The 25,297-nt window shown below is 41.5% G+C and overlaps 2 protein-coding genes across 3 annotated transcripts in view; one reads left to right on the forward strand and one right to left on the reverse strand.

Moving 5' to 3' along the window:
- LOC134294793 (transcription initiation factor TFIID subunit 9-like) overlaps positions 1–5,847 on the forward strand; it is a 136,851-nt gene extending 131,004 nt beyond the window's left edge. Inside the window, exons 3-7 of the mRNA XM_062966519.1 lie at positions 967–1,103; positions 2,039–2,173; positions 3,006–3,087; positions 3,360–3,473; positions 3,939–5,847. Of these exons, the coding sequence (XP_062822589.1) occupies positions 967–1,103; positions 2,039–2,173; positions 3,006–3,087; positions 3,360–3,473; positions 3,939–4,105 (635 nt within the window). The 3' untranslated portion in view covers positions 4,106–5,847. The remainder of the gene's footprint in view (positions 1–966; positions 1,104–2,038; positions 2,174–3,005; positions 3,088–3,359; positions 3,474–3,938) is intronic.
- A 306-nt stretch (positions 5,848–6,153) lies between these two features.
- On the reverse strand, positions 6,154–25,122 carry LOC134294790 (chromosome-associated kinesin KIF4-like). 2 transcript variants are annotated; one of them, XM_062966514.1, is made up of 25 exons: positions 24,913–25,112; positions 23,507–23,646; positions 23,140–23,254; positions 22,542–22,732; positions 22,021–22,113; positions 21,330–21,496; positions 20,909–21,003; positions 20,540–20,659; positions 19,936–20,111; positions 19,715–19,776; positions 19,373–19,502; positions 19,218–19,276; positions 18,815–18,920; positions 18,477–18,542; positions 18,090–18,275; positions 17,638–17,741; positions 17,379–17,523; positions 15,632–15,742; positions 14,373–14,486; positions 13,466–13,621; positions 12,190–12,275; positions 11,657–11,786; positions 10,726–10,896; positions 7,260–7,373; positions 6,154–6,541 (listed from the first exon to the last, which is right to left on the reverse strand). In XM_062966514.1, the coding sequence occupies exons 2-25, from the start codon at positions 23,627–23,629 to the stop codon at positions 6,389–6,391; spliced, it is 2,973 nt and encodes a 990-aa protein (XP_062822584.1). In that variant the 5' UTR covers positions 23,630–23,646; positions 24,913–25,112; the 3' UTR covers positions 6,154–6,388. The 2 variants fall into 2 exon arrangements, with proteins under 2 accessions (XP_062822584.1, XP_062822585.1); XM_062966515.1 differs by lacking the exons at positions 6,154–6,541; positions 7,260–7,373 and adding an exon at positions 8,966–9,094 and having other exon boundaries at positions 24,913–25,122.
- Between the last annotated feature and the right edge of the window lie 175 nt (positions 25,123–25,297).

The following is a 25,297-nucleotide window of genomic DNA, read 5'->3' on the forward strand; positions in this document are numbered from 1 at the left end:
TTATAATTGACCCAATGAACCCAAAAATGGCACCCATTTTCCCGGATTAGCTCTAGTTTTTGAAATACAGAACACATGCCCTCTACAAGTTCCTCTGGGGAGAAAAAGACTCCAATGGACTCCCAGGCAGTGTATTCGACTGTCCAACAGTTCTCACCATCAGGAAGTTACTCCTAATTTTAGGTGGAATCCATCACTCTGTGTTGCAATCTGGGACAGCAGAAAACTAGCTTGCTTTGTCTTTAATATGATTTCCTTTCAGATATTTACACATGGCTATCATGTTCAATCTTAACCTTTCCTTTTCCAGGCAAAACCTATCCAGCTTCTTAAACCACTCCTCAAAGGGATTCATAGTTTCCAAAGTGTTGAGTATTTTGGTCACCCACCTCTGGACACATACTAGCTGGTCAATATCCTTCTTGAATGTCTTGACCCAGAACTGGACACAAGCTTATTCCAGGTGATGTCTGACTAAAGCAGAATAGAGTGGGACCATGATTTTTCTCAATATCAACACTATACTCCTATTGATGCAGCCTAGAATCACATTGAAATAAACAAAAAAAAAAAGCATTAGATCCCACCTGAACATTAGATAAACTTAGTCAATGTGAAAGCTGTTCAACAGTGGAACTCTCTGCCCCGGACTGTGGTGGAGGCTCCTTCTTTGGAGGCTTTTAAGCAGAGGCTGGATGGCCATCTATCGGCGGAGCTTTGAATGTGCTTTTCCTGCTTCTTGGCAGAGGGTTGGACTGGATGGCCCAAGCGGTCTCTTCCAACTCTATGATTCTAGGATTCTATGAAGAGCATGAGGATCAAATTCCCCTTCCATGGAGTTACCCACCTACTCTTGTGCTAAACTGTGCACCTCATACAGCTAAAACCTTGTCAAATGAATCCTTCCTTTTGTGGAGATCAACATACTCACCCTATTAATTTCTTTTGCGTTTTGTTTCCTCAAAGGGTATGTGACAACCATCTTAGAAGATGCCAAGATTTATTCCAGTCATGCCAAGAAGTCCAGTGTGGATGCAGATGATGTCCGGTTGGCCATCCAGTGCCGGACAGACCAGTCCTTCACCTCTCCTCCTCCACGAGATGTACGTTTAGACCTTTCTGAACAATATTATTTTCTTGAATTTGGAAACACTTTTTTGGGGGGACAACAAGGCCGGAAACCCTCAGCCAGTGTCTCTGATTTGTAGGCCATTAATTGTAGCATCAGATAGTTCAGAAATTGAGAATAACAATCTTCCCAAGAGTGCCAGCTGGTGTTTTGTGTATTGCACTACAACTCTGGAGACCAGGGTTCGAATCCTTGCTTAAACATGGAAATCCACTGGGTGACTTTGGGCAAGTCACACTCTCTCAGCCTCAAAGGCAAGCCTGCTCTGAAGACTAAAACCCTGTGATAGGGCTGCCATAAGTTTATTTATTTACTACATTTATACCCTGCCCTTCTCACCCCGAAGGGGACTCAGAGCAGCTTACAAATAATATTTACGGTACATACAGTGTATTATATCACTATCACAGTACAACACTAGCACTATATACCAGCATATTTTACCACACCAATATACTGCAATAAGTTGGAAATGACTTCAAGGCACACAATACTAGCTACAACTTTTACAAGCTTTGGTTATTATGGAGGAAAGGGAATTTTTTATTGGGATTAGTAGAGGATGGTTTATGAAAAAAGCTCTGTATAGAGCAGGCACAGTCAAACTTCAAACTTCCTCCAGGTGTTTTGAACTCCAAAACACCTGGAGGAAGGCCGAAGTTTGACCATGCCTGGTATAGAGGCTTGTGAACAGAAAAGCTCCTGCCCTTAGTAGTTTAACAATCCAGCATCCTGCTCAATCTCCTTTTAATTAGATTTGGGGGGATATGGTAAAATAAATGCAGTAGCTCAAGAAAGAGGAAAAACAGAGCATGTTAATGCTCAGGCTTATTGTTGGGTAGGGATTTGGAAGAAAGCCTTGTTAATTTGTCAGTTCTTTTTCTTCTTCCTCTTCTTTGGGGAAAACAGTTTTTGCTGGATATCGCAAGACAGAAAAACCAAACGCCTTTGCCACTGATTAAACCGTACTCTGGGCCAAGGTTGCCCCCAGACCGATACTGCTTGACAGCACCAAATTACAGGCTGAGATCCTTACAGAAAAAGGTAAGAAGTCTGTCCAGAAGGTACTCTTTAATCAAAGAAATTGTCGGGTTAATTTGCCCAGAGTCTACAGCCTACTGGCCGTTAAGAAATTGTGCAAGTTAAAATCCAAAATACTTGGAGGGCCGAAGTTTGCCCATGCCTGATCTATATTGTGTTTACCAGTTAATGAGAATGATAATGGTAATAATAATGGTAATGATACTGTTGATACTACTGCTGAAAGGGGTGATTTGGGAGTACCCCAATCACATGAATCCCCGGGTTTGCCAAGCAGCTATGAGCACCACTTGGAGACCAATGAAGTTGAGGACAAACACCTTTATTTTAGGTAGCTACCGACAGACAACAGCGACACGGCAGTGAAGCTGGCAAAAATTGTCTGCCCCGAACGAATCTGCTCGGGGTCTTATATACCCTACTTGTTTACCACATTTCTAGTTCCTTATTCTGGACTGGGTTTACTGGAAAAACCACCAGCCCGGTTTGTGGTGGGCAGGCACATCCTGACCTGTACACCACTTCAGGATGTAGCTCACCACGAACTGTAGAACATTTCAACAGGTTAGGCAAAGGTACGTGTATTTCATACATTTCTCAGAATCGGCTAACCACAACTGATTCTTGCTAAACATACAGGACACATGCTATCTTGTCGCAAGACAGCAAGTTGCAATTTCTATCTTTATTCCTAGAAGAGAGACTGATCTCTGGTTTCAAGCAGACAGGCATTCTAAAATGGAGTCACTCTGGTTCAGTGACCCCTTCACTGCTACTAATAAATGGTATACATAATATTAATTGGATATATTTTTGGAACATTCTTTCTCCCCAGGTCTCTTCCTCTGCTGGAAGGATAACTGTGCCACGACTCAGTGTTGGAGCTGTGACCAGCCGCCCCAGTACACCCACTTTAGGCAAGTTAGCACATTTTGCTCCAGTTATATTTGGGTTTGTGCCTGAGATGTCCCTTAGTAATAGCAGCCACTTCCAGAGCTTCCCACATGAGGCTGAGGTGGGGATTCTGGGGCCTGTAGTCTGGCAGTTTCCCCTAGGGCTGTCTCTAGTACCATATTCACTATTCCTTTTTATCATGGGTTCTGATAAAAAGTGCTTGTGCATTCCTTCCTTTTGCATTGCTTCTTGGGATTTCGATAAAACTTTTTCTCAATAATGATGTGAATTTCAGGAACGCCTTCAGCGCAAGCTATGTCAGTTTCTGCAAAAGTTGGGACTCCCGTCTCCCTGACAGGCCAGAGGTTCACCGTGCAGATCCCCACATCTCAAACATCAGTAAAATCAGGTAAGTATAAATTAAAACTGCATGGCGTCCATCCATTGGGTAATTTCGAAAAGGAAAAAGCATTTAAAAATGTCAATCGGCAATAACAGCAGCAGTTTTAGCAGCTCTTAAGCTTCTTGAGCACAGCAGAAGAGCTTTAGCAGTTACAGAAGCGGGCATGAACAAACTTGGACCCTCCAGGTGTTTTGGGTTTCAGTTACCACAATTCCTAACAGCCTACTGGGAGTTTAAGTCCAAAACACCTGGAGGGAGGGCCGAAGTTGGCCCATGCCTGGAATAGAGAAACATAGAGGATAATTGAGAAAGGGCTTTTCCATGCCAACTAACTCATCTGCTTTATCTATTTTCTTGATGAGGACTCTAAACTTGTGCAGGATGTGGATGAGTTCCAAAATGTATCTACCCAAATTAGAACCGCTATTGATTTCTAGGAAGATTAATTATATAAAACCTCCCCCCCCCCAGCAACGCCCACCACTCCAACGGTCCAGAATGTGCTGATCAACCCATCCCTGATTGGATCCAAAAACATCCTCATCACCACCAACATGGTCTCGTCGCAGGGTGTGTCTGGCGAGTCAAACGCGTTGAAAAGGAAACATGAGGATGAGGACGATTACGACAACTTGTGAGAGGCATACAGAGAGGGCTGTTCTGCATCCCTCAGACCACATTTTAATTTTTTTGCTTTGGACTGCGTGGGCAAGAAGCCTTTTTGCTGGCAAGGAGCCACTCTTTTTAAGGCCATGTTGGCATTTGGGAATTGCAGGAGGCCTCAGTTTACTGGGTAATCCTACCCGTCACTGGAAGGAAGGAAATAAGCTTAACGGAACTCAGCTCTGAAAGATCTGTGCCATTTTGCTTTTGGGCCAGAAGCGAATCATTGAAGCCGCCCTCAAAGGAAAATAAAGGGAGGGAAAGGACAGGTTCAAATTCCTTTCTTTCTTGCAAGCTGCCTGTTTTTGAGGCCAAAAAAAACTAAACCTAAACCCTGCTTTTCATTGTTCTTAGTCAGAACCCTATGAAACTGCTGGATGTGGAGAAGTGTTTGTATTTGCCTTTAGTGGGGTTATAAATTGTGGTTTTGCTCATATATATCTTAAGTTTAATTTCCTCATTTTCAGTATTTATTCTCTTTATTAAAAAATAGTTCTATTCTGATTACTTGCTCCCCCCCCCCCCAAAAAAAATGTTTGCATCATGGGAAGAAGAGATTAAATAGAATCTGTAACTTGAAAGTGTTATGTAAAAAGTAGGTTGCAAGGTTTGGGGGAAAATGGTTTTTGGACTTCACTTCCCATAATCCCTCAGTCCTCTGGGCCATTCCTCGGTGTGCATCCCCACTTTCTCGGTAGCCCTATGGCAAATGATTTGCCCTGTGGAGAAATTATATGCAGGCACAGGTCATGAACAGGATGCAAAGCAATTGAGTTCAGCAACCTTTGGAGAACCTTTTTCCATGTCTATGTAAATGGCAGGTTTGACTTTCACGGATTTTATTATGAGCAGGTTTGGTTAAAATGTTTCCCCTCTCTTGATACTTCAGTGCATCTCTACAATCAGCTTCCATTAGGAGTTCATCAAAGAGTCATGCTGGAGGATTTAGGACTCATCTAAACTGCTATATAATGCAGCTTGAACTGGATTATATGGTCAGTGTATTGTAGACTCATATATTGCAAATTGAACTGATCTGAATTATATCAGTCTACACTGCCATATAATCTAGTTCAAGGCAGTTAATCATCATTCTGAAACTGGATTATATGGCAGTGTAGATGGGGGCTTCCCGTTGACTGTAGAGGACTGACTATCCATTTCCCAAATAAAGACACAGTTAAGCTATATTTGCTACCAAAACATTAGTTTATTTGCATATCAGAAATTAGCTATTAATTACAAAAAAACAATCAAAGGTTGACATCTGTTTAGACTGATGCCTTAAGAAAATCAATTTTATTACAATAATATCCGACACTGCACATGAAAGTATCTTTTTCAGAGTAGAACACTGAATTAAGGAGGGCTTTTCCATCGCTGAGGTGCTGCATGACTAAGAACTTGAGAAATGGTGTCAGCCATAGGAGGAAGTGGGACAAACCCTTTAGAAACTGATACCAGACAGGGCTGTCTACATAAATAGGAAATTTTAACAAACAGTAGAATGACAGACTCATTTAAAGAGTTATGTTATGCATTACAACTACATTGCAACCCTACTATGTACAAATCAAAGGAAGCAAAGTTATGAAGCTGTATTGGTTCATACCAAGAGTTTGGAGTTCAGTGTATATTTGAAAGCAAAAAGAGTCATATGGTACCTTGAATCCAAATAAAAAGATGGTTTTTAAAGCGGCCCAAGATCTGGGCAGGATGCAGATGTAAGTGTGGCTTGTGTATGTGATGAGTGTTTTTTTATTATCCTTTGCACCGGTTCAGTATCAAGCCTTTGAGATTTAGGCTGATGCTGTTTACCAGTGGAGTTGGGGCAAAGTGGGGTACAGGGAGATGCAATTACTCTTTGGTTTGAGGAATAAGTGCATTCTTGTTTGTTTCCCCCTCTGAGCCAAGGCCAGCTGGTGCTTCCTCACCTAAACTGCCTTGGAGGAAGATGGAACTATGGAATTAATGTTACATGGCTCCGATTTTTGATACCAAGAGGTTAACATATCTTACATTACATATTCTAAGGCCGTTTCTAGGAAAATTTCATCTTATTCTTTCCATAAACTCAGCCTGCTGGAATGTATGTTCGTGAAAAACAACCAAAAAAGTAAAAACGTGTATTTCACCTGCTGTAAATTTTATTGATTCAAGAAAAAAATGTACATGCTATAAAACTAACAAAAGACTGGGCCTGCCTTGAGTACAGGATCGAGCCAATTCTAGGATGAAGGGTCCTCTCTTCCTTCGGCTCAGAAGCCCTCCTTGATCAGGGTGCAGCCGGAGAACAACCGCTTCCTCTTTCCCAACAGCACTGGATTCCCACCAGCGTTTAAGTCACTTGGGTTGAGGAAGACGGAGGTGCCATTTGCCTCCGGCTCTTCCTCAGGAGTTTCTTCCAATGCCTGGGTTACGGAAAGGAGGAGAGATTTGTCAGATAATGTATTTCATCACATACCATATTTACTCAAGTCTTAAGGCACCATTGAATCTAATGTGCAACTCAATTTTTGAAATCTTGAAACCAAAAAAAGTATTTGCTGCTGAATGTAATGCACAGCAGCAAGAAAAAGTGCACTCTTTATGCTATGTGTTTAGAATTCTTTCTTTAAAAACAAAAGTATTAGAACACCAAAGCTTCCAAGCAACGAAAAAGAAAACTTTGGGAGGCATCTAAGCTGTAGAATGACTTCATTTTAATTGTCCTGGCTCAATGCTATGGAATCCTGGGGGCTAAAGTTTTACAAGGTCCCTTGCATAGAATGGGATGCCTCGCCAATCTACAAATCTCAGAAACACTGAACCGTGATCATTAAATTGACTGCCCCTCAAAGAGGAGCTCCAGATGCTCGGGCTGTGGCGCAGCTGGTTAGTAGACAGCTGCAATAAATCACTACTGATGAGTTCGAAGCCAGCCCACATCGGAGCGCCTGACCATTAAAAATAGCCCAGCTCATTGTTTATTTATTTTATTTTATTACAACATTCATATCCTGCCCTTCTCACCCAACAGGCATACATTATTGGAATTCTTCCACTTCTCTCCCCAATAAGACCTCAATAACACCTCAAAGAACAATCGGAATCTTCTCGGTGTCATCCATGACTCTGCGATCTACCTACCTTCCTCTTGGGAGTGACCTCTGGGGGCGCAAAGAAAGTGTCCCCTGCTGCCACCAGCGTGGGGTCTTCCAGGTCCTTGGCATCTCCTGTTGGCCCCTCCATGAGTGTCCCCTCCTGAGCGGGAAAACAGAAAGACGTATGGGAACTTGGGAGTGTGCTCTTTCTATTCATTATCTCTTCAAATGAAGAATTCTATCCTCTTTCTTGGGTGGTAATTTCCCGGCAAAAAGAAAAAAAAACATTCAGAAAGGTAAAGCATCAGCAACAGCAGTAGCAACAGTTTAGCAGATCAAAAGCTTGTAGTGTCCACAGTAGAGCGATTGAGCTAAAGCAATCCAGGAGCACAACCAAGCTTTAAAAGTTATGAACAACATATCCAGATAGAGAAGTCAGCAGTGCATAGCTAGCTAACAAACTCACAGCAGACGTCTCCCCATACTCACAGAAGAACCAAACAAAATGAAAGACTTAGGGCTTGTTGCATGCTCAGAAAAAGAGGTGTATCCCTGAGAACTATAAGTCTAACCAACAAGGTGACAGCAGGAGAGAAGAGAATGACAGGCAGACAGAGAGATCAACTGGGAAAGGGCTTTTATCCTGCTAACCAACTCAACTATCTAAGCCCTTGATGAGGACTACAAGCTTGTGCAGGATGTGGTTAAGTCCCAACCCTCTGACTGGCCACCCCATTGGCACCCAGAGTTGCTCCGTGGTTTCCATGGCTGAGCAAGTATTAAAAGCAAGCACTCTAATCATTATACGCTTTCTATACCAAATCTAATGATAATTCTAATAAGGACTTCAAAACGGCTGCCCAGTGGCTGAAGCGACACGCTGCATGTTCCCAAACAAAGCAAAAATCTCATCCCAATCATCGTGATTTGGAGCTGCAGAGCTTCCAGGTAGAGCGTCTTTTTAGAAGTGAAGAAGCATCAACACTTGTCTAGAGAACAATTCAGGACAGAGGGAATCCTGTGGTGCAGGCCTGCTCTCAATGAAAAGGTCTCTATAGTCACTTCCCTCCTTTTCCCAAAAGCCTTTAGTGTGAGGTATCTCACAACCTCTGAGGATGCCTGCCATAGATATGGGCGAATGTCAGGAGAGAATACTTCTGGAACATGGCCAGACAGCCCGGAAAACATACAACTCTGTGATCCCGGCCATAAAAGCCTTTGACAACACATGTGGAATAATTGATTTTTCATAATATTTCCCCCTGCAATTTATTTCCTTGGAAAATGAGAACAAAATATTAAGGAGCATCTTTTTTTAGAATTATGGGTAAAACGTTTCAGACAAGGCATTCATATATTTACTCTCCCAAAATGGTTTCTAAAAGTAATGTCACTTTTGGATCATGATGAATTCCTGATCTTAGCTTCCTTTTCACAGTTCTTCTTATGAGGAGAACATTATGACAGCTTCAGATTCTGTAGAACTAGGAATAACCTATCTTTTTATTCTGCTAATTCAGGTTCCCTCTCTCCGCTTCTTCCAGAGGGCATTTTTTGTTTGTTTTGGATACCCTTAAAAACTAGTAAAATGCACAGTGTTCCATGTAATTCTGGTGTTCTTTACCATTCAGGTCTATGCAATTTCCATCATAACAAAAAAGTTAAAATGCTACACAATCAATTCAATTGGCACAATGAACCTCCTTTCCTCGGCATATGCCCTCCTTGGGTCTAAATAGCAAATGGGGCCACTTCCATGGCTCCATCTCAAGGAGAGCAAGAGGTGCCACACTGAGCTGCTTTTACCTGGAATTGGAGCTGTTTGAGGAGCCGTTTCTCTGTTTCTTCTTTATGGTTGATCTGGCTGAGCAGGTACAGCACCTGGAGAATGGGCAGGCAGGTGGGGCAAAAGAGAAAACAGGCAGAATTGGAAAACTTTGGATATAGAGGGAAGTTCTATTTGTCGGCAACACTGCAGACCTTTCGCCCACAACATTGCATTTCTCTTCATCCTCTGCATAGTTGGCTGGGTTCTTTTTAGCAACATCAACAAAGGGAAGATGGAGAAAGAAGCTATGAAAAGGAGATTCACTGTCAGAGGCCTTGAGAACTACTGAACCATGCCATATACCCATTATCTGTCTAAACACATCTCCCTCTATGAGCCTACAACAGCTTTAAGATCAGTTGGGGAGACCCTGCTCTCTGTCCCAACCTCTTTGTAAGTGCGACTGGTTGGGACGAGAGACCCAGAGAGACCCTCGGTTGTGAAACTCCCTCCCCAGTGACATCAGGAAAGCCCCATCCTTCCTGATTTGTAGAAAAAAACTTAAGACCTGGCTTTTTATGCAATGGTTTGGTGAACAGGAAACTACGGAATGAGATTCTAACAGCTTGAATAATGGACTATGGATTTTGGAAAACAATTTGGCCATGAGATCATGACTCGGCATTTTATATGGTTTTAACCTGTTAATTGATTTATATGTGTTTTAATTGCTTATACAGTAGAGTCTCACTTATCCAACTTTTGCTTATCCAATGTTCTGGATTATCCAACACATTTTTGTAGTCAATGTTTTCAATATAACGTGATATTTTGGTGCTAATTTTGTAAATACAGTAATTACAACATAACATTACTGCGTATTGAACTACTTTTTCTGTCAAATTTGTTGTATGACATGATGTTTTGGTGCTTAATTTTTAAAATCATAACCTATTTTGATGTTTAATGCGCTTTTTCTTAATCTCTCCTTATTATCCAACATATTCGCTTATCCAACGTTCTGCCGGCCTGTTTATGTTGGATAAGTGAGACTCTACTGTATATATAGATTGTTTACATTTTGTTTACTTGTGCGGAATTGAATTTTTATCAGATCTGTAAACCGCCTTGAGTCCCCTCCGGGGTTGTGAAAGGCTGGATAAAAATGAAGGGACTGTCAGATGTTCTGCTTGCTTTTGGGGTCATGGTTAGTACAGCGGATTAAATCGCCAGCTACAGAAAATCTTGCCAACCGAAAGGTCAGCAGTTCAAGCCACAAGTCGGGATGAGCTCCCGCCGTCAGCCCCGGCTTCTGCTTACCTAGCAGTTCAAAAACAGCAATGTAAGTAGATAAATAGGTACCACTTTGGTGGGGAGGTAAAAAGGCGCCCTGAAGACATGCCAGCAATTTGATCAGGAAGGCATTAATGAACAACAAGATTCTTGGCATGGAAAAATGGAACAACAGCACCTCCCCATGGCAGAGTCAAGCACAACCTCCAGATGCTGGAGATGAAAAAAGAGGGACGCCTTGCCTCTGTATGTACTGTCTGTCTTTGTTGTTAATTGTATAACAGCATTGAATGTTTGTTTATATGTATTCTGTAATCCGCTCTGAGTCTCCTTGGGGAAATAGAGGGGAATATAAATAAAGTATTGTAAGAATAGTAATAATAATAATATCAATGATGGGAAAAGCTAAACAGTTTTTAAAATTACCTCCATTTATGATAGCAGCCCATACCTTCTCTTGGTGCTCCTGCTCCATCTTGACTAGCTGGCTTTTGTACTCTGCTTCCATTTCGGTGGCTACTTTCTGTTTCTCTGTCAGCATTTTGTGCAGGTTGGCGCATGAGGTTTTGCTCTGCTTGAGGCGGTTCTCCAGTTTGCTATACTCTACTTTGGAGGAGGTAAGCTTTGGAAATAGGGGAAAGGTGATATATTAAAATAACTTCCTCTGAATAATTTGCATCCACATAAGGTTTCCAATGAAAGGTATTGGGCTGGGGAATATAACTTTGTCAAGATCTCCCAAAGGGTTTCCATAAATGTTCTGAATATGCCTATTCTATCCTCCCTCACAACAGAAAGCTTAACACAGTATCTCTCTTATACATGCAATATGTTTACCATTTTCACTGTTATATAAATGCAATAACCTCCATCCAAGTTCAGATCATCACACATTCCTCATCTTCACCCCATCCTTCCTTGGATGTGTCAGCTTGCATTTGAGAACGCCTAGTCCTTAGTTATACTGTCTCGAGGTTCCCTAATATTATTTGACTCCCTGCATTTCATCCAATACCCAGCCCTATCACATGCTATTTGCAAGATGTCCCATGTCCAGCCCTTTTTATAGCCTGGTCAGGCCCATTGTACTACTGGCAATTGGTTTGTTGAGTATTGTTTTGATTGAGCTTTTGCTGCTGTTTTATATTCTGCTATTGTATCTAATTGTGTTTTATTTTGATTGTTATATTTATCATGCTCTTATTTTAATTGTTTTTGCTTTAATTGATTGTTTGTATTGTCTTTAGTGTTTTGTGGGTATTTTGCACCATATGTAAGCCACTTTGAGTCTCTTTGTGGTGGCGGGTATAAAAATAAAGGTATTATTATTATTATTATTATTATTATTATTATTATTCCTCTCTGTTGCCAGTTAATCTTACCTCGCCAATCAGGTGCTTGATCGCACAATTGGCTTCTGGGAGGGTGTGGATGCTCCCCCAGCGATGCTTGGTGCGGTCTCCTGCGTCGGCATCCAGCAGTTTCTGTTGGAGATCAGCAATTTGGGCACTCCTTTGGAGGAAGTGAAGAATGTAAGTGCTAGGAATGCAGGTCATCAATACAGCTAACACCCAACTTATTTAATGGGCTATAGCCCAATCCTTTTCTTTGGGGAATTCGGATTTACTACGGAAGAAAATGATAAGGACCTCTGCCCCAACCAGGCAAAGCTAAAAACTTGAATTCCCCCAGCCCATCTAAGATGCCTGCTGCATGGTTTAAACCAGGCATTGGCAAACTCCGATCCTCCAGATGTTTTGGACTTCAACACCCTCAATTCCTAACAGCCTATTGGCTGTTAGAAAATGTGGAAATTGAAATCCAAAACACCCGTAGAACTGAAGTTTGCCCATGCTTGTCTTATGGTATCCCAGCCTGTGTATCTGCACATCTGGAAATTAAAGCAACCCTGTACCTGAGCTCCACCTCTGTTTCCAGGCTCCGAATTTGGTTGGCGAGGGAATAGTTCATATCTGCATCATTGCGCGAGAAGGTGCGCCTCTGGGAGGAAAGGGGTGAGAAAAGATACCAGGTTAATAGTAACCTCTTAAATCCAGTAGTAGGGGAAATGTTGGATGAATGTCACACGCAACACGTCAACCCCCTTTTTATGGCCCTTTGAGGCACCCTCATTTTAAAAAGAGGTCATTCTTGGCCCTCAAATCATGAAATAGACCATAGTGAACTGGATCTCTCCAAACAGGAAAATTGTAATTTTGCTCTTTCGATCGCCATGCCATTGACAAAAAAGTGAATGAAAATGAAAACTTCCAGTTTTGGTTCAACTCACTGGGATGGATGGGGTCCAAGCGGCCCCTGTCCCACCGCAGCTGCATATCTGTCTTAAACAAAGGAGACTATTGAAATTAGTCTCTAGCAAAGACAAGACTTTAGATATAAAAAACCTCTTATTTTTAAAAATTCTAATATACCCTTATAATGTTAATATACATATGCCTAACGTAGTTTTAGCATTCTTCTTACATCTGCTTGTACCATTGTTTTGACACTCAACATATGCCATTATTTCCCCAAGGAATGTGCTGTGTGAAAATAAAATGAAGGAAACACTATGGGATGAATAAAATGAAATGCAAAATCAAATTCACAATGAGATATGGCAACCAACATGGGACCGAGCACTGAAACCCTTTTGGCTGAAATGATTATGAAGTATGAGTTCAATAGATCTAAGCAGTTCAAAAGTGGGCTTACACAGGGCTTTGAACATTTTGTGAAAGTCCCAAGAGGACAGCCCCTCTGAGAAATCTAATGTGAGAGTGAGATGAAAGCGAATGTGTATTGGAAGAGGATAAAATGGATGCTGGTGCTGGTATCTGATGGCAAGAAGTGTTTGGCTTAAGCCTCATGCCCTGACTATAGGTATCCTTAACTTTTCCTGTTTGAGAAGAAGTAGATTTTCTATGGGGCCAGTGCAGAAAAATCTTCCAAGGTTTAAATAACTGGATGTCTCCTTGGCCTGCGACAGGAGTTAACCCATTCCTGGATGGCTCCCTCTCTGCCAGCTGAAAAAGCGACACCGATTCCAGTAAGCACTGGCTTCAGGAAAGAGGAAGAATCTCCCATCATAGGACATCCTTCACAAAGCATGGGAAGTCCAGCCCTGGAAAAATAAAGAGCCTCATTCTCCTCATGGTTCATTATTGTGTAAACCAGCAACTAATCCTCACCTTTTTTTTTGCGGAAAGGTTCTCCCCTGCCTCCTGCTTTTCTTTAAGTGATGTGATTTCCTTGGCCAATTTTTTACGGTCTTCTAGAAGGTCGTTGAGGTGGTGCTGAGCTTCTTCAATACTAACAAGGAACTCAATTTCATTCGCAAGATCGTTCTGGATAAGAAAGAAATCAGGTACAACCAAGGCCTATGGTAAGGTAGGGACACATACCTTGTGTTCTAATGCAGAGGAAAGAAAACATCCCACAAAGGTCTGCACCCAGAGCTGCCCAATCCTCCACCTGGCCTCATTTTACACCCAAAAGTTCTTAAAATGAACATGGAATTGTTTGTAATGTGGTGTTCACCGAGATACAAACTAGGGTATATATCAACGTAAGATATATCATTTTAAAGGTAACGGTAGAGGTTTCCCCTGATGTTAAGTCCAGTCATGTCTGACTCTGGGGGTTGGTGCTCATCTCCATATTTCTGAGCCGAAGAGCCGGAGTTGTCCATAGACACCTCCAAGGTCATGTCGCCACTGGCATGACTTCATGGAGCGCCGTTACCTTCCCACTGGAGCGGTACCTATTGATCAAATTTCCATGTTTTCGAACTGCTAGGTTGACAGAAGCTGGAGGTAACAGCGGGTGCTCACTCCGCTCCCCGGATTCGAACCTGCGACCTTTCAGTCTGCAAATTCAGCAGCTCAGCATTTAACACACTGCACCACAGGGGGCTCCTAAAATATCATTTTAGGCCTCTCTTTTTTTAAATGAACATGAAGGCTTCATTAAAAAGTATTTTGAATGAACCAGCTAAGCCTCATCTTCCCCTTCTGCTTTTGCTCCCCTTTCTGAACAAGTCAGCTATATAAGTATCTATTTGTTATCAATGGGAGCAATTGAGTCACTAAGCCTCACCTTCACACGGGCAGCAAGTCCCTCGACTCCGCGGTTCGAGGTCTCTTTCCGTTTGCTGGCAGGTTCTTGCTGTTTCTGCAGAGCAATCTTCAAGCGTTTGTTAGCAGTGGCTTCCTAGAGAGGGACAGAGGCAAGAATCAGAATCAGTCATGGGTTGAAATCCCTCCCTAAACCATGCAGCGATTATGTTGGGGCCACTCACTTTGCCTTGCCTCAAAGCATTTTGAAGAGGATTGAAAAAAAGGGAGCTAGAAGGAATTTATTTATCTATTTACATCATTTATATCCCACCCTTCTCGCCCCGAAGGAGACTCAGAGCCTTTCAAAATAGGCAGCAATTCAAAGCCAAAACATTAAAACCCGAAAACATTAAACACAATTTAAAACAAAAGAAAGGAGCTTCTCAGAATAGTTCCTTGATATTATTAACTCCTCAAAATAGTTTTCTATAACAATATTAACTGGATGCTAGGTTTAAGTTCCCTTCAAATCTGCAGCGCAATACATAAAGATTATTCCCAAAGTTCTAACAAAGTCCTCAAATTCATATGGCTTTTGTTTTGCACTTATTGTGAGTATGCTCACAGATGTCTTGAAGACAACCCATAAGCGGTACATTCACCACATTCCTACCTGTTTTGCTTCTATCTTTAAAAAATAGGAATATGTTGAGCAATGCAGCAAACATTGCATTTTTGTAATGATATCCCTTTAGAGCAGGTATGGGCAAACCTGGACCATCCAGGTGTTTTGGACTCCAACTCCCACCATTCCTAACAGCCTCAGGCCCCTTCCTTTTGCCCCTCAGCCGCTTAAGCGGTTGAGGGGCAAAAGGAAAGGGCCTGAGGCTGTTAGGAATGCTGGGAGTTGGAGTCCAAAACACCTGCAGGACCCAAGTTTGCCCATGCCTGCTTTAGAGACTGGTATTCCAGATGAATGCAACAGCGATGGGAGCCTATGTAGCTTTCCTGGTCTTATACAACTGCAACTGCCAGTAGCCCCTACCAGTATGTCCAAAGTGAGGATCCAACATAATCTGGAAGGTTCTCCTTTGCATCCTTAAGTAGTCCTGATTTTATCATCTACTTCCCACCTCAGCCTGTGAAAAACTTAAAAGATCATTTTTAGATAATGAGGGTTTGGGAGGGGGAAAGGAGAGAAAGGTGTTTCTGGCTCCCTCACTTCTTCTGCCTTCCGCCTGAGAACACTGGCTTGCTTCTTCCTTTCCAAGGACAATGTTTTTAGGAGCTACAACTCACCCGCTCCTTCAGCTGGATAACTTCCCTATCCTTCTGCTGCTTCCACTGTCTGAATTTTTCACCATCTTCTTTCATCTGCCGGATGAGCTGAACACGCTGGACTTTCATTGTCTAGAAGAGAAGTAAAAGCTGGGGGGTCAGTGAACATCAAACAATGGGAACAAACACTGAAATGTTCCATGTCTTCAAGGTTTTACTGATGAAAATGCAACCCATGTGCCAGGGCAACAATGCTCTTCTAATAGCTAACCCAGTTAAACAAGTCTTCAAAGGTACAAGGACAGCAAAGGGTGTCCTACTGCTAATAATCCTGTACATCACCTTGTCCTGTTTCCTAGAGCAGGACTTCATAAACTGTGAGTTTAAACTAACACCAAATGGGGCCTCCTTAGCTCTGTGGTTCTCAACCTGTGGGTCCCCAGATGTTTTGTCCTTCAATTCCCAGAAATCCTAACAGCTGGTGAACTGGCTGGGATTTCTGGGAGTTGGTAAGTCAAAACACCTGGGGACCCACAGGGTGAGAACCACTGCCTTAACTCAATGTTGTCTCACAAAAAATAGCAACAATAAAATTATTATAATAGTTAACCCGCCTTTTCTCTCTAAAGAGACTAAAATCGGCTTACAACAAAACCAATACAATGCAATTTAAAACCTAAAATATACAAATATCAAAATAGAATTAAATATTAATGGTATTAGAACTGAATAGTTAAAACCCTTTAAGCTGATTAAAAACCTATTCATAGCTAAAACCACAGCATCCCGACTTGCTTAAAAACCTCCTTTAAGTCTGCCTAAATAAGTAAAAATAAATGTTTTGTGGTGACATTTGCACGAATCCGTTGTGCAGGGCTTACACTGGATTCTGCAGAAGATGCTTCAGCTGTACTTCATGAAAAGGAAAATCTGTCTGCACATTAAGCCTTGCAAATGCTGGTTTATTATCAGAAAATTTTGATATATTTAATGTTCCTATATATATTCTGGGTCACGTAATAAAATTTTCAGGCCAAATGGAGTCGCAAGTGGAAATGTTTAAGAAGCTCTATCCTAGAGAACAAGGTAAGGAGATGAAACCTCCCGAGTACCAGCACTCTATCACAATGTTTTTATGTGATCTGGAGCTAAGCAGGACCAAGATACTGGGCAGAGATTGGGGTCCAAGTTGATTTCAATATTGGCCCTGCCTTCTGGCTGTCGGGTAATTCAAAAAAGTGTAAAATAGTAAAGCAGCAGCAGCAGCAGCTTTAGCAGATCAGAAGCTGCTTGAACTAGCAGGAGACGAATGAGCTTTATCAATTACAGGAACAAAGCCAAGCTTTAAAACTTAATTGAATGAATTACATTTCTATATGGGAAAGTTAGGGCCTAACTATCTAGCTATTTCTCTGGAGACATCGTCTCTCTCCATGCTCACAGAAGAACAGCAAAATGGAAGGCTCAAGAAGCTTGCCATGCAGTCTGGAAACTTTGAATAAAAAGAGTCATGTCCCTGAGAAGTATCAGCCTAATGAACAGAAGAGAAAGACAAAGAGGGCACTGGAGGTAGAGCTTTCCCTGTCAGCTAACTCAGACGCCTATCAACTTGTTGAGGTCTTGTGCAGGATGTAGCTAATGATCTACACTGGCTCCCATACCAGACTCTCCTCCTCCACTGGAAGAATAAAAAAAATCAATCCATTTTATAAAGCTCTTCACACACCCCTTGATATTTTTCACATTGATACTCTGGATCATTACGTACCCGGATCTCTTGGTTTAGTTTGCGCACTGTCTGCTCACTGGATTCTTTCATCTTCAGGAGCTTTGACTGGTCTTTCAGTTTCTTCTTCAGATCTGTCATTTCTCTTTCCAGGTCCTGAAGTCGCCTTCGACGCTGCTCGCTCAGCCTGAAAGGGCAGCATACCTTTGTGAGAAGCCTCAGAGGTGTTCCCAGCCAAGCCTTTATTTCCCTTCCTAACAATCCACCCCCCACCACCCTCCACAGAATGTGTGCCTCTTACTTTGCTTGGTTGGCATCCTTTTTGGACATGTGAAGTGCCATGATCAGCTCTTCTTTCTCCTTCTGCAGTTTGGAAACTACTTCTTCCAAATTCTTAATGTTGCTCTTGATAAAATGATTTTAAAACATAAATAAATCTTGAAAAAAATCCATACTAATGCAAGTATTACAAAGTGTGTGTGTGAATATATATATATATATACACGCACACATGCCCGCACTATACTCAGAACTACACAGTTGACTTCAGCCATGAATCACAGTCCCCAAACAATGTTTGTATTGTCACCAAATGGGCTTCTAGAGAGAGATCAACAAACTAGGAATCACAATGGAGAAGGATGTCCCCTTCATTTTCATGATAAAGAGTTGCTCCTGCTGGTAAGACACAGAAAATGGCCTCTCCAGCTATGTATACTTATGACAAATGCTCTTTGTGATGGCAGCTCTTACCTGGTATTGCCTCTGTATGGGCTCCAGCTGGCTGTCATTCTGAGAGATCTTCCTCGCCAAGGCCTTCTTCAGAGTCAGGGCTTTATTGTGCTCCAGCAGCTCTTTTGACATCTGAGCCTGGTGAAGGGCATGCTGGGTCGCATACTCATCAGAGGATCGTTGGGCTTCCAGATCAGCTTCTGAAACCTGGAAGAGGACAGGCAAAAGCTAAGTCCGTGAAGGCTAGAAGTGGACAGAGGTATCACATTGGCCCATAAAAAAATTGACCCAGTTGGAGGGGAGTGCCATTTTGGGATATACATTTTTTAAACTTAAGCATGAATATATATACACACACATATACTAGGACATGAACTCAAAGTCTACGACATCCAGCAGCTGACTTACAGCACTATTATAACAAGAATCCTGGTCAGATGTATCCATGTCAGCATCACCATTAGCATTTTCATTCTGTGGAAGAAAGCAAGATTTAGCCAGGTATGATACAAAGGTCCTATAAACAGCTTACAGGGGCCTCTGTTTTGAACCAGCTCTTGGGAATATATAAGGTGCATATTTCCAACACTGGAAAGATCCAGTTCCAAACAAAACATGGTAATTTGCCCATTTTGAACTTCTCCAGAAGAAAAGTTTTGCAATCTTTAAGGCTTGCATAGTTTTGTAATCTTCAAATATGCTGTATTTTGTTAAGTCTGTAAAATATCCTACCTGAGGGCTCTTACCGTCAAGCGAGTAATCAGTTCCTGCAGCTGACAAAATAATTCCACCAGCTGTTTTAGTTCTTGGTCCTCCAGAGTCTCAAGTAACTTCTGCAGGTTGAGTTTTGTTCTGAAATTCAATTTCACAAAGTGAGGATTGGAACATCTGTATCTAATTTATGGCATGTAAATGATCAACTGAACACTCTCATCCTGTCCTGGCTGGCCCATATGTATGTCCTCATCCCTGTTCTGGATCAAAGGTGGACAACATGTGGAACTCTAGCTGGACTGCAATTCCCACTGTCCCTCACAGATTGCTTTGCTGGCTATGAAGAATTTGTCAGCCCTGGTCTCCATGGGGTGAGTCCCACAGCAACTGCTCTACAGATTCAAACACCTAAGCATGTATAGGGCACAGACTTACACTGGGTGCTGCTGCAGCTCCTCAAGTTTGGCGTTGATCTTTTCATTCTGCTGCTCCGCCTACCAAAAATAGAAAATGAATTACGAACAATGATATTATTACAGCCATGCACAATAGTATGAGACAAATCACTTTGAGTGTATCTTGGGCCTTACCGCAATGCAACTCTCCAACACCTGAGCAATCTGACTTGCTGCTTCGCTCAGGCTGCGGCTGAGTTTTGCATTCTCCTCTGTAAGGAAGTGGTTCCTCTCCATCAGAGACTGCAAGCTTTCTGAGGGCTCCCTATTGACAGTAAGAAGGAAAGATGCGTTAGTAAGGGCCTTCTACCAGAAAACCACTTTTTTCTAACCAAAAACTAAACAAAGCAGTGCAGGATGCATTGCAATTAAGTTTACAGGAGGAAAAGATAGCAAACTTCCCCACGAACCAGCCTTTAATTTCATGGGCCAACTGCTTCCTGGGCAAAGTTACAGTTATGGATAGACATTCCTTACCCAATAGAAACTGGGAGTGTCCCTCCGTGGGCCTGTAGCAATAAAACCTGCAACTCTTGAACCTAGAAGGAAGAATATGATTATGTTTAACTGTTTGTCTTGACATTTTTACCTAATAACATAGTTTATGATTCTGTGGCAGCAATTACAAAAAAAATACAAGGGAGACAATGAGACCCTATTTCCGCAGCAACTCTCCCCTCCCTAATTCTGGAAAATACCTGCGTTCTTAACCGGTTGATCTCTTCAGCCTGTGGGTCAATATTCACTATTGGCTTGTTCTTTATTTTTCTGGCCCTGTCAGCATAGCGAAGGGTATTCAACGTCTCCACCAGATTAGAATCAGCTGGACTCACGCAGGCAATCATCAAAGTGTGGCTATTGCCTCCCAAGGAATCTGGAGAGTAAGAAAGCAACAGGGGCTGAATAAAACTGAATAAAATCCCACATTATCTGCTTTGAACTGGAATATATGGCAGGGTGGACTCAGATATCCTAGTTCAAAGCAGATGTTGTGGGATTTTCTGCCTTGATATTCTAAATTATATGGCTATGTGGAAGGGCCCTGAGTCTATGTTTTGCTTTTTAAAAGTTTTATTTTACTATTGTTTATAGAATCAGAAAGTTGGAAGGGAAAACAAAGGTCCATCTCACTTAACCTCCAGTCAATGCAGAAATTCAAAGCTACAGTATCCATGGCCAGGGGCCATCCAACCTATTTTAAATGTTTCTCCAAAGCGCCCACTAACATCCCTTTGGCAACGGAAAGAACAGGTTTTCAGAGCCTCAAGGTAATTCCTAGAAAGTCTCGTGTTCCAGCCTTACCTTGCAACAGACGGGTTAGCTTGGAATCCCTATAAGGGACAAAACTGCCCTTCTTGGTTTCATCCCCAAGAGCACTGAAGACATTCCCCAGGCAGAGAAGCCCTTTATTAATATTGATACCTATACAGAAAAAAAACAGGATAGAGAGATCTCAAGTGAATGCTTTTTCATAAGAAAGGAAGACAGAGTAAAACATGGAAGCAGCAAATCAGAAAAACTATTAAAATACTTCTATGTCTGCAAAATCATCAGTCCTTACTTTAAGCGATCCTAAACTTTGTGTTTTGATTGACAAAGAGATGAAAAATAGGAATAAAAGGTTTTTGAAACATGAAGACATTGTCATTGTCAGAAACCTATCCTACTTACCTTCCCGGAGTCGATCCCCTTCTGCTTTGGTCTTCTTCTGCCTTTCAGAACCTGCCAGGTCTACCAGATGCAGTTTGCAGTGAAAGCTGGTGTTCCTAAGCCAGAAATAAAGTGGTCCAGTCAAAAGACAGTGTATGGGAAATGTATGACAATGGATAGCATTCATAATAGTTTCTCAGTGGGTAGCACTGCAATGGTGCAAAGAGAGCTACTGACAACAGAACATTAATTTTCAAGGTTCTGCATTTGTTGCTTTTCTAACCAAACATCGAGTTCAGATATCTTCTCCAAGTATTCCTCTACCCCCCAAGAATTTTGATCGAAAGGTGCTTTGTGTAATTGCATACACACAGCACAAGTCCACATTTATTTGCAACAGGCAATATTACAAATGAGCAAGGTTCTGGATGCTTTTGCTTACATGTCACTCTTGCTTTTCTGCTCAATGCATATGGTGAAGATGGCATGAGAGCGTGACGACTGGGTGTTCATAGCTGTGGCAGCAACCGTTCGGGAGTTATTTCCTTGCTCCAGGCAGGAGACTGTCTCTTGGGCATTAGTCACCTCATGTGCTGTCAGTCCCACGATCTGGATCAAAACACAAGATGAGGAAGAAGCAATTATTCTGCCTTTGAAGATCCCTTTGTTTATGGTATCTGTAAAACCAGTCACTATCAGGCAAAGGAGCCTATAATTGGCGATCTTATTACAAGATATAGAATTGAGACTGAAAGACTTCAGATGAAATGTTGTTCAGATGAATTCTGAATGAGAAGGAACATAAATTAGCTATAATTATATTGCTTTCCAATTTTTGGTAGACCAGAAAATTGCCTCAATGCTCAATTTACTGTATTTATTTCCTCAACTTTAGAGGCTTTAGAAGATATAAAGGAGCAATGTTTATAAAACAACAGATGTCTATTTTATTTTCTCATCTTTATTAGAGAATAGTGCTTGCATATGTCTACCACACTTAGAGAAGTCAGCTTGCCTGCATCTACTGAAGACCAAATTGAAATCCATTTTGACACTACCAGCTATATTTATGTGATATTTCACATACTATTCTCTGAAAAAAAACCCAGCAAACAATGGCAGATCAAGTCTACCTTTATGCCTTCCTTGGGATCTTCGCGAATGCTGATTTGAGATGTCCTATCTTTGGCTGGCGACAAGAGATCCAAGATGTCTTCATTGTAGATCTGAAAAGTACAAAGTAGCAGGCTAAAAAGTAATCAACATAAAACAACAGTGGCAACTTCAAGCCTGCTTTCTTGTAAGCAAACACTACCAAACAAAGGAATTTATTTTCAAGCTAACAAGTGCAGGATCGATGGATAGAGCACCTCCAATGACTGTGGATGCTAGTGTTCCTCTTCTACCACACCTGGAAAAAGGATTGTTGCTGAAAGTCTGAGAGGGAAATTGAGCTTTTCCTCACCTCAGCAATATATGAGAAAAATATGTTAAAAACACTTTTAAGTCCACAACCAATTTAGAACTGCTACCCAGATCAATTGATGAGGCAAACTTTGTTAATAATCTACAGAAAAAGCACAAAGAACCTCGATGGATGCCCATCCAGCCTTTCTTAAGCTATTAGTTTATGCAAAACATAAATGGTTTCTACCTCTAAATAAGAGACTTTCAAGGAAAAGTGCCAGTCCGTTTTCTCTTGTATTTTTTGGAAGAGAAATTTTATCGCTCGGGGGATGACTCCAACGATGGGATCGTTCTCTTGGTTGGCTATGTAGGCTTCTCCCATGGAATATGTTTTCCCAGACCCCGTCTGTCCATAGGCCAAAACAGTGGCATTGTATCCTTGATAATTGAGACAAAAAAGAAAGTTTGTCATTATATATGAGGACGGCTGCCTCACATGATCAAAGAGAAGCACACTGGGAATACCTGATCTTTCCCCGGATCCACATATTTTCAGTTGGGCAACCTGCATATTGTTCAAGCCTTATTCCTTCGTACTGCTAAGGTTATTTAGGATTTTATAATCAGAAGCTACACCATGTAGGAAAGAAACCAACTTTCTTCTCCATTTGAACAGAAGGCTTCTTTTGCTCTTATCTCTAGTCAGTGATCAAAAGTAAGAAACTCTTTAAAAAATTCAAATGTTCAGGTATCTAAACTGTTAAACTAGAGCTGTCACTTTGGTTTCAGGACACAATCCTCTTCATGAAAATACCCCTCCATTATTTTGTCAGTATTGTTCTCACCTTTAAAAATTCCCTTTATGAGGGGAACGATGCAAGTGTTAAAAACTTCCTCTTGCTCAGTAGAAGGGTCAAAAACATAATCATATGTGAAAGATTTGTCCTTCCCTAGGATTACCTGTGAGGAAGCAAAAAGGGAGATTATATTTAGCCAACAAATCCCTAACTCAACTCAAAGTAACACTATATGCACATATATTCAAATGTGTATGTTGGTTGGTTGGTTTGTAACAGAAAGTCTTGATAGATCTGGACCAAATTCGTCACCCATACCCTTCATGATCCAACTTAAAAGAGTTGAGGGATTTGAACTTTTTAAAAGTGCCTACCGCTTTCGGGCTCAGAACTGAGGCCCAAAAACTCTCCTCACCTGCTGTTCTCCAGGGACAAAAGACAAGCACACGTGGCATCCCTCCGCAATCTCTTTAGGAACAAGTGGGCGACACCTCAGGGCCACCTTCACAGGGATCCCTTTGTCCTCGTCCTTCGACATTTTATCTGGCTAGCTTCCTGAGCAAGAGATCCGAAAGTGGCAGAATGTTAGTCTCCTAGAAAAATAGCTGTGTGGTATGGGTGCCGAATACAATACAGGCAGATTTTAGTCATTCACACAACCAAAAGAACTTCCTTAGTCCAAGGTATACTAGCATCAGGACTACAATTTGTGTGACTGCTAAAATGTTAACTTTAAAAGCATTTCCTCTAATTGTTCTATTTATACACAGCAGACATAATTAAACAAAAAGCAGGTTGCTACTGAAAAGCTATGGCTCTAAACTCACATATAGTTTTTTTTTCTTAATAAACCTTTTCTGTCTCAACATCTGCATGACAAAAAATGTCAAAAGAACTGTTCACACAAGCACCTTTGCCTTTTCTATTTTTTACAACCATAATCATACTATTACCTAATGAAGACTAAAGTATTTTAAAAATGAAAGTAAATGTGGCTGACCTCCACATCCAGAAAAAGACAACACAGTACAAAATAGTATATACTATCTACCTAATATTATATTATCATTATTAATATTTTCCAGCCCAAGCCTAATGGACAGGATTAAAAAAAAATCAGGTGAGGAATTAACATTATTCTCAAATCTTTCATATAAACGCATTATAAAAGAAGTAACATTATTATTATTATTGTGAGCACTTCCCTCCTCCCAAATAAAGAGCACACTTTCCAAAAAAAAGTGAAATTATATTTTAAAGATTCCATTCCATCCCTAGAAAGGCAATAGAGAATAACTTTTATTGTTATTGTTGTTGCTTTTGTCAGCACTTCTTTTGTCTGATTTAGGGCCTTTAAGGTGTTTTGGACTACCGGCAATTAGGAATAGTAGAAGTACAAAACACCTGCTCTAAATGGACAGAATGATTTTTTAAAAAATGAAATTAGGGCCAGCTAACACCTCCCAATAAAGTATAAAGGCAGGAAGTTTCCAAGCTTTGAAGCTGCAAAGCCATTCAATGCTAATCAAGCTAGTTTCCAACAGACCTCACAACCTCTGAGGATGTTTGCCACAGATGTGGGCGAAACGTCAGGAGAGAATGCTTCTGGAACATGGCCAGACAGCCCGGAAAACTCACAAAACAGTACATAAATAATAATAATAATAATATAATCGTCCCATATAATAATACATAATAATATTATAATAATACAATAGCTTCATGTATTAATTACTATGTCTACCATTGCCTTCATTGGCCCCTCCCCCGCCGCAAAAAAAAAAAACAGCCTTTATTCAAAATTAAATGTTCGGACCTCACCTCCCAGAAGAGTGAAAAATAAAAATTCACAACGGCAGGATGGGGAAAAACGTTATTCGTCCATCAATGGCGCGCAGCCTCCTCTCCTTCTCCTCCTCCCGGCGTCTTGCACTGTGAAAACGCCCACTATTTAAACGCAACGCGCCCATCCGGGCATTCGCGGAAGAGAGGGGGCGGAACCAAGAGAGTGACGCAAGACGAAGGGAAGGAAAAAGACGTCATGACGTCATGACGCCCTCCGTCGCCATGGAGGCACGCCGATTGGAGACAGGGAAGCGCATCTTCATCCCTTTACTGTGCCACACCTATTAAAGACAGCATTTCCTTCTCCCCGCCCACTTCTCCTATTCCCCGCCTCTTTCTCCTCCTCTCAACCAATCCAGAC

This window comes from Anolis carolinensis, unplaced genomic scaffold, assembly GCF_035594765.1.
Source record: "Anolis carolinensis isolate JA03-04 unplaced genomic scaffold, rAnoCar3.1.pri scaffold_23, whole genome shotgun sequence".
In the NCBI taxonomy this organism is placed as follows: Eukaryota; Metazoa; Chordata; class Lepidosauria; order Squamata; family Dactyloidae; genus Anolis; species Anolis carolinensis.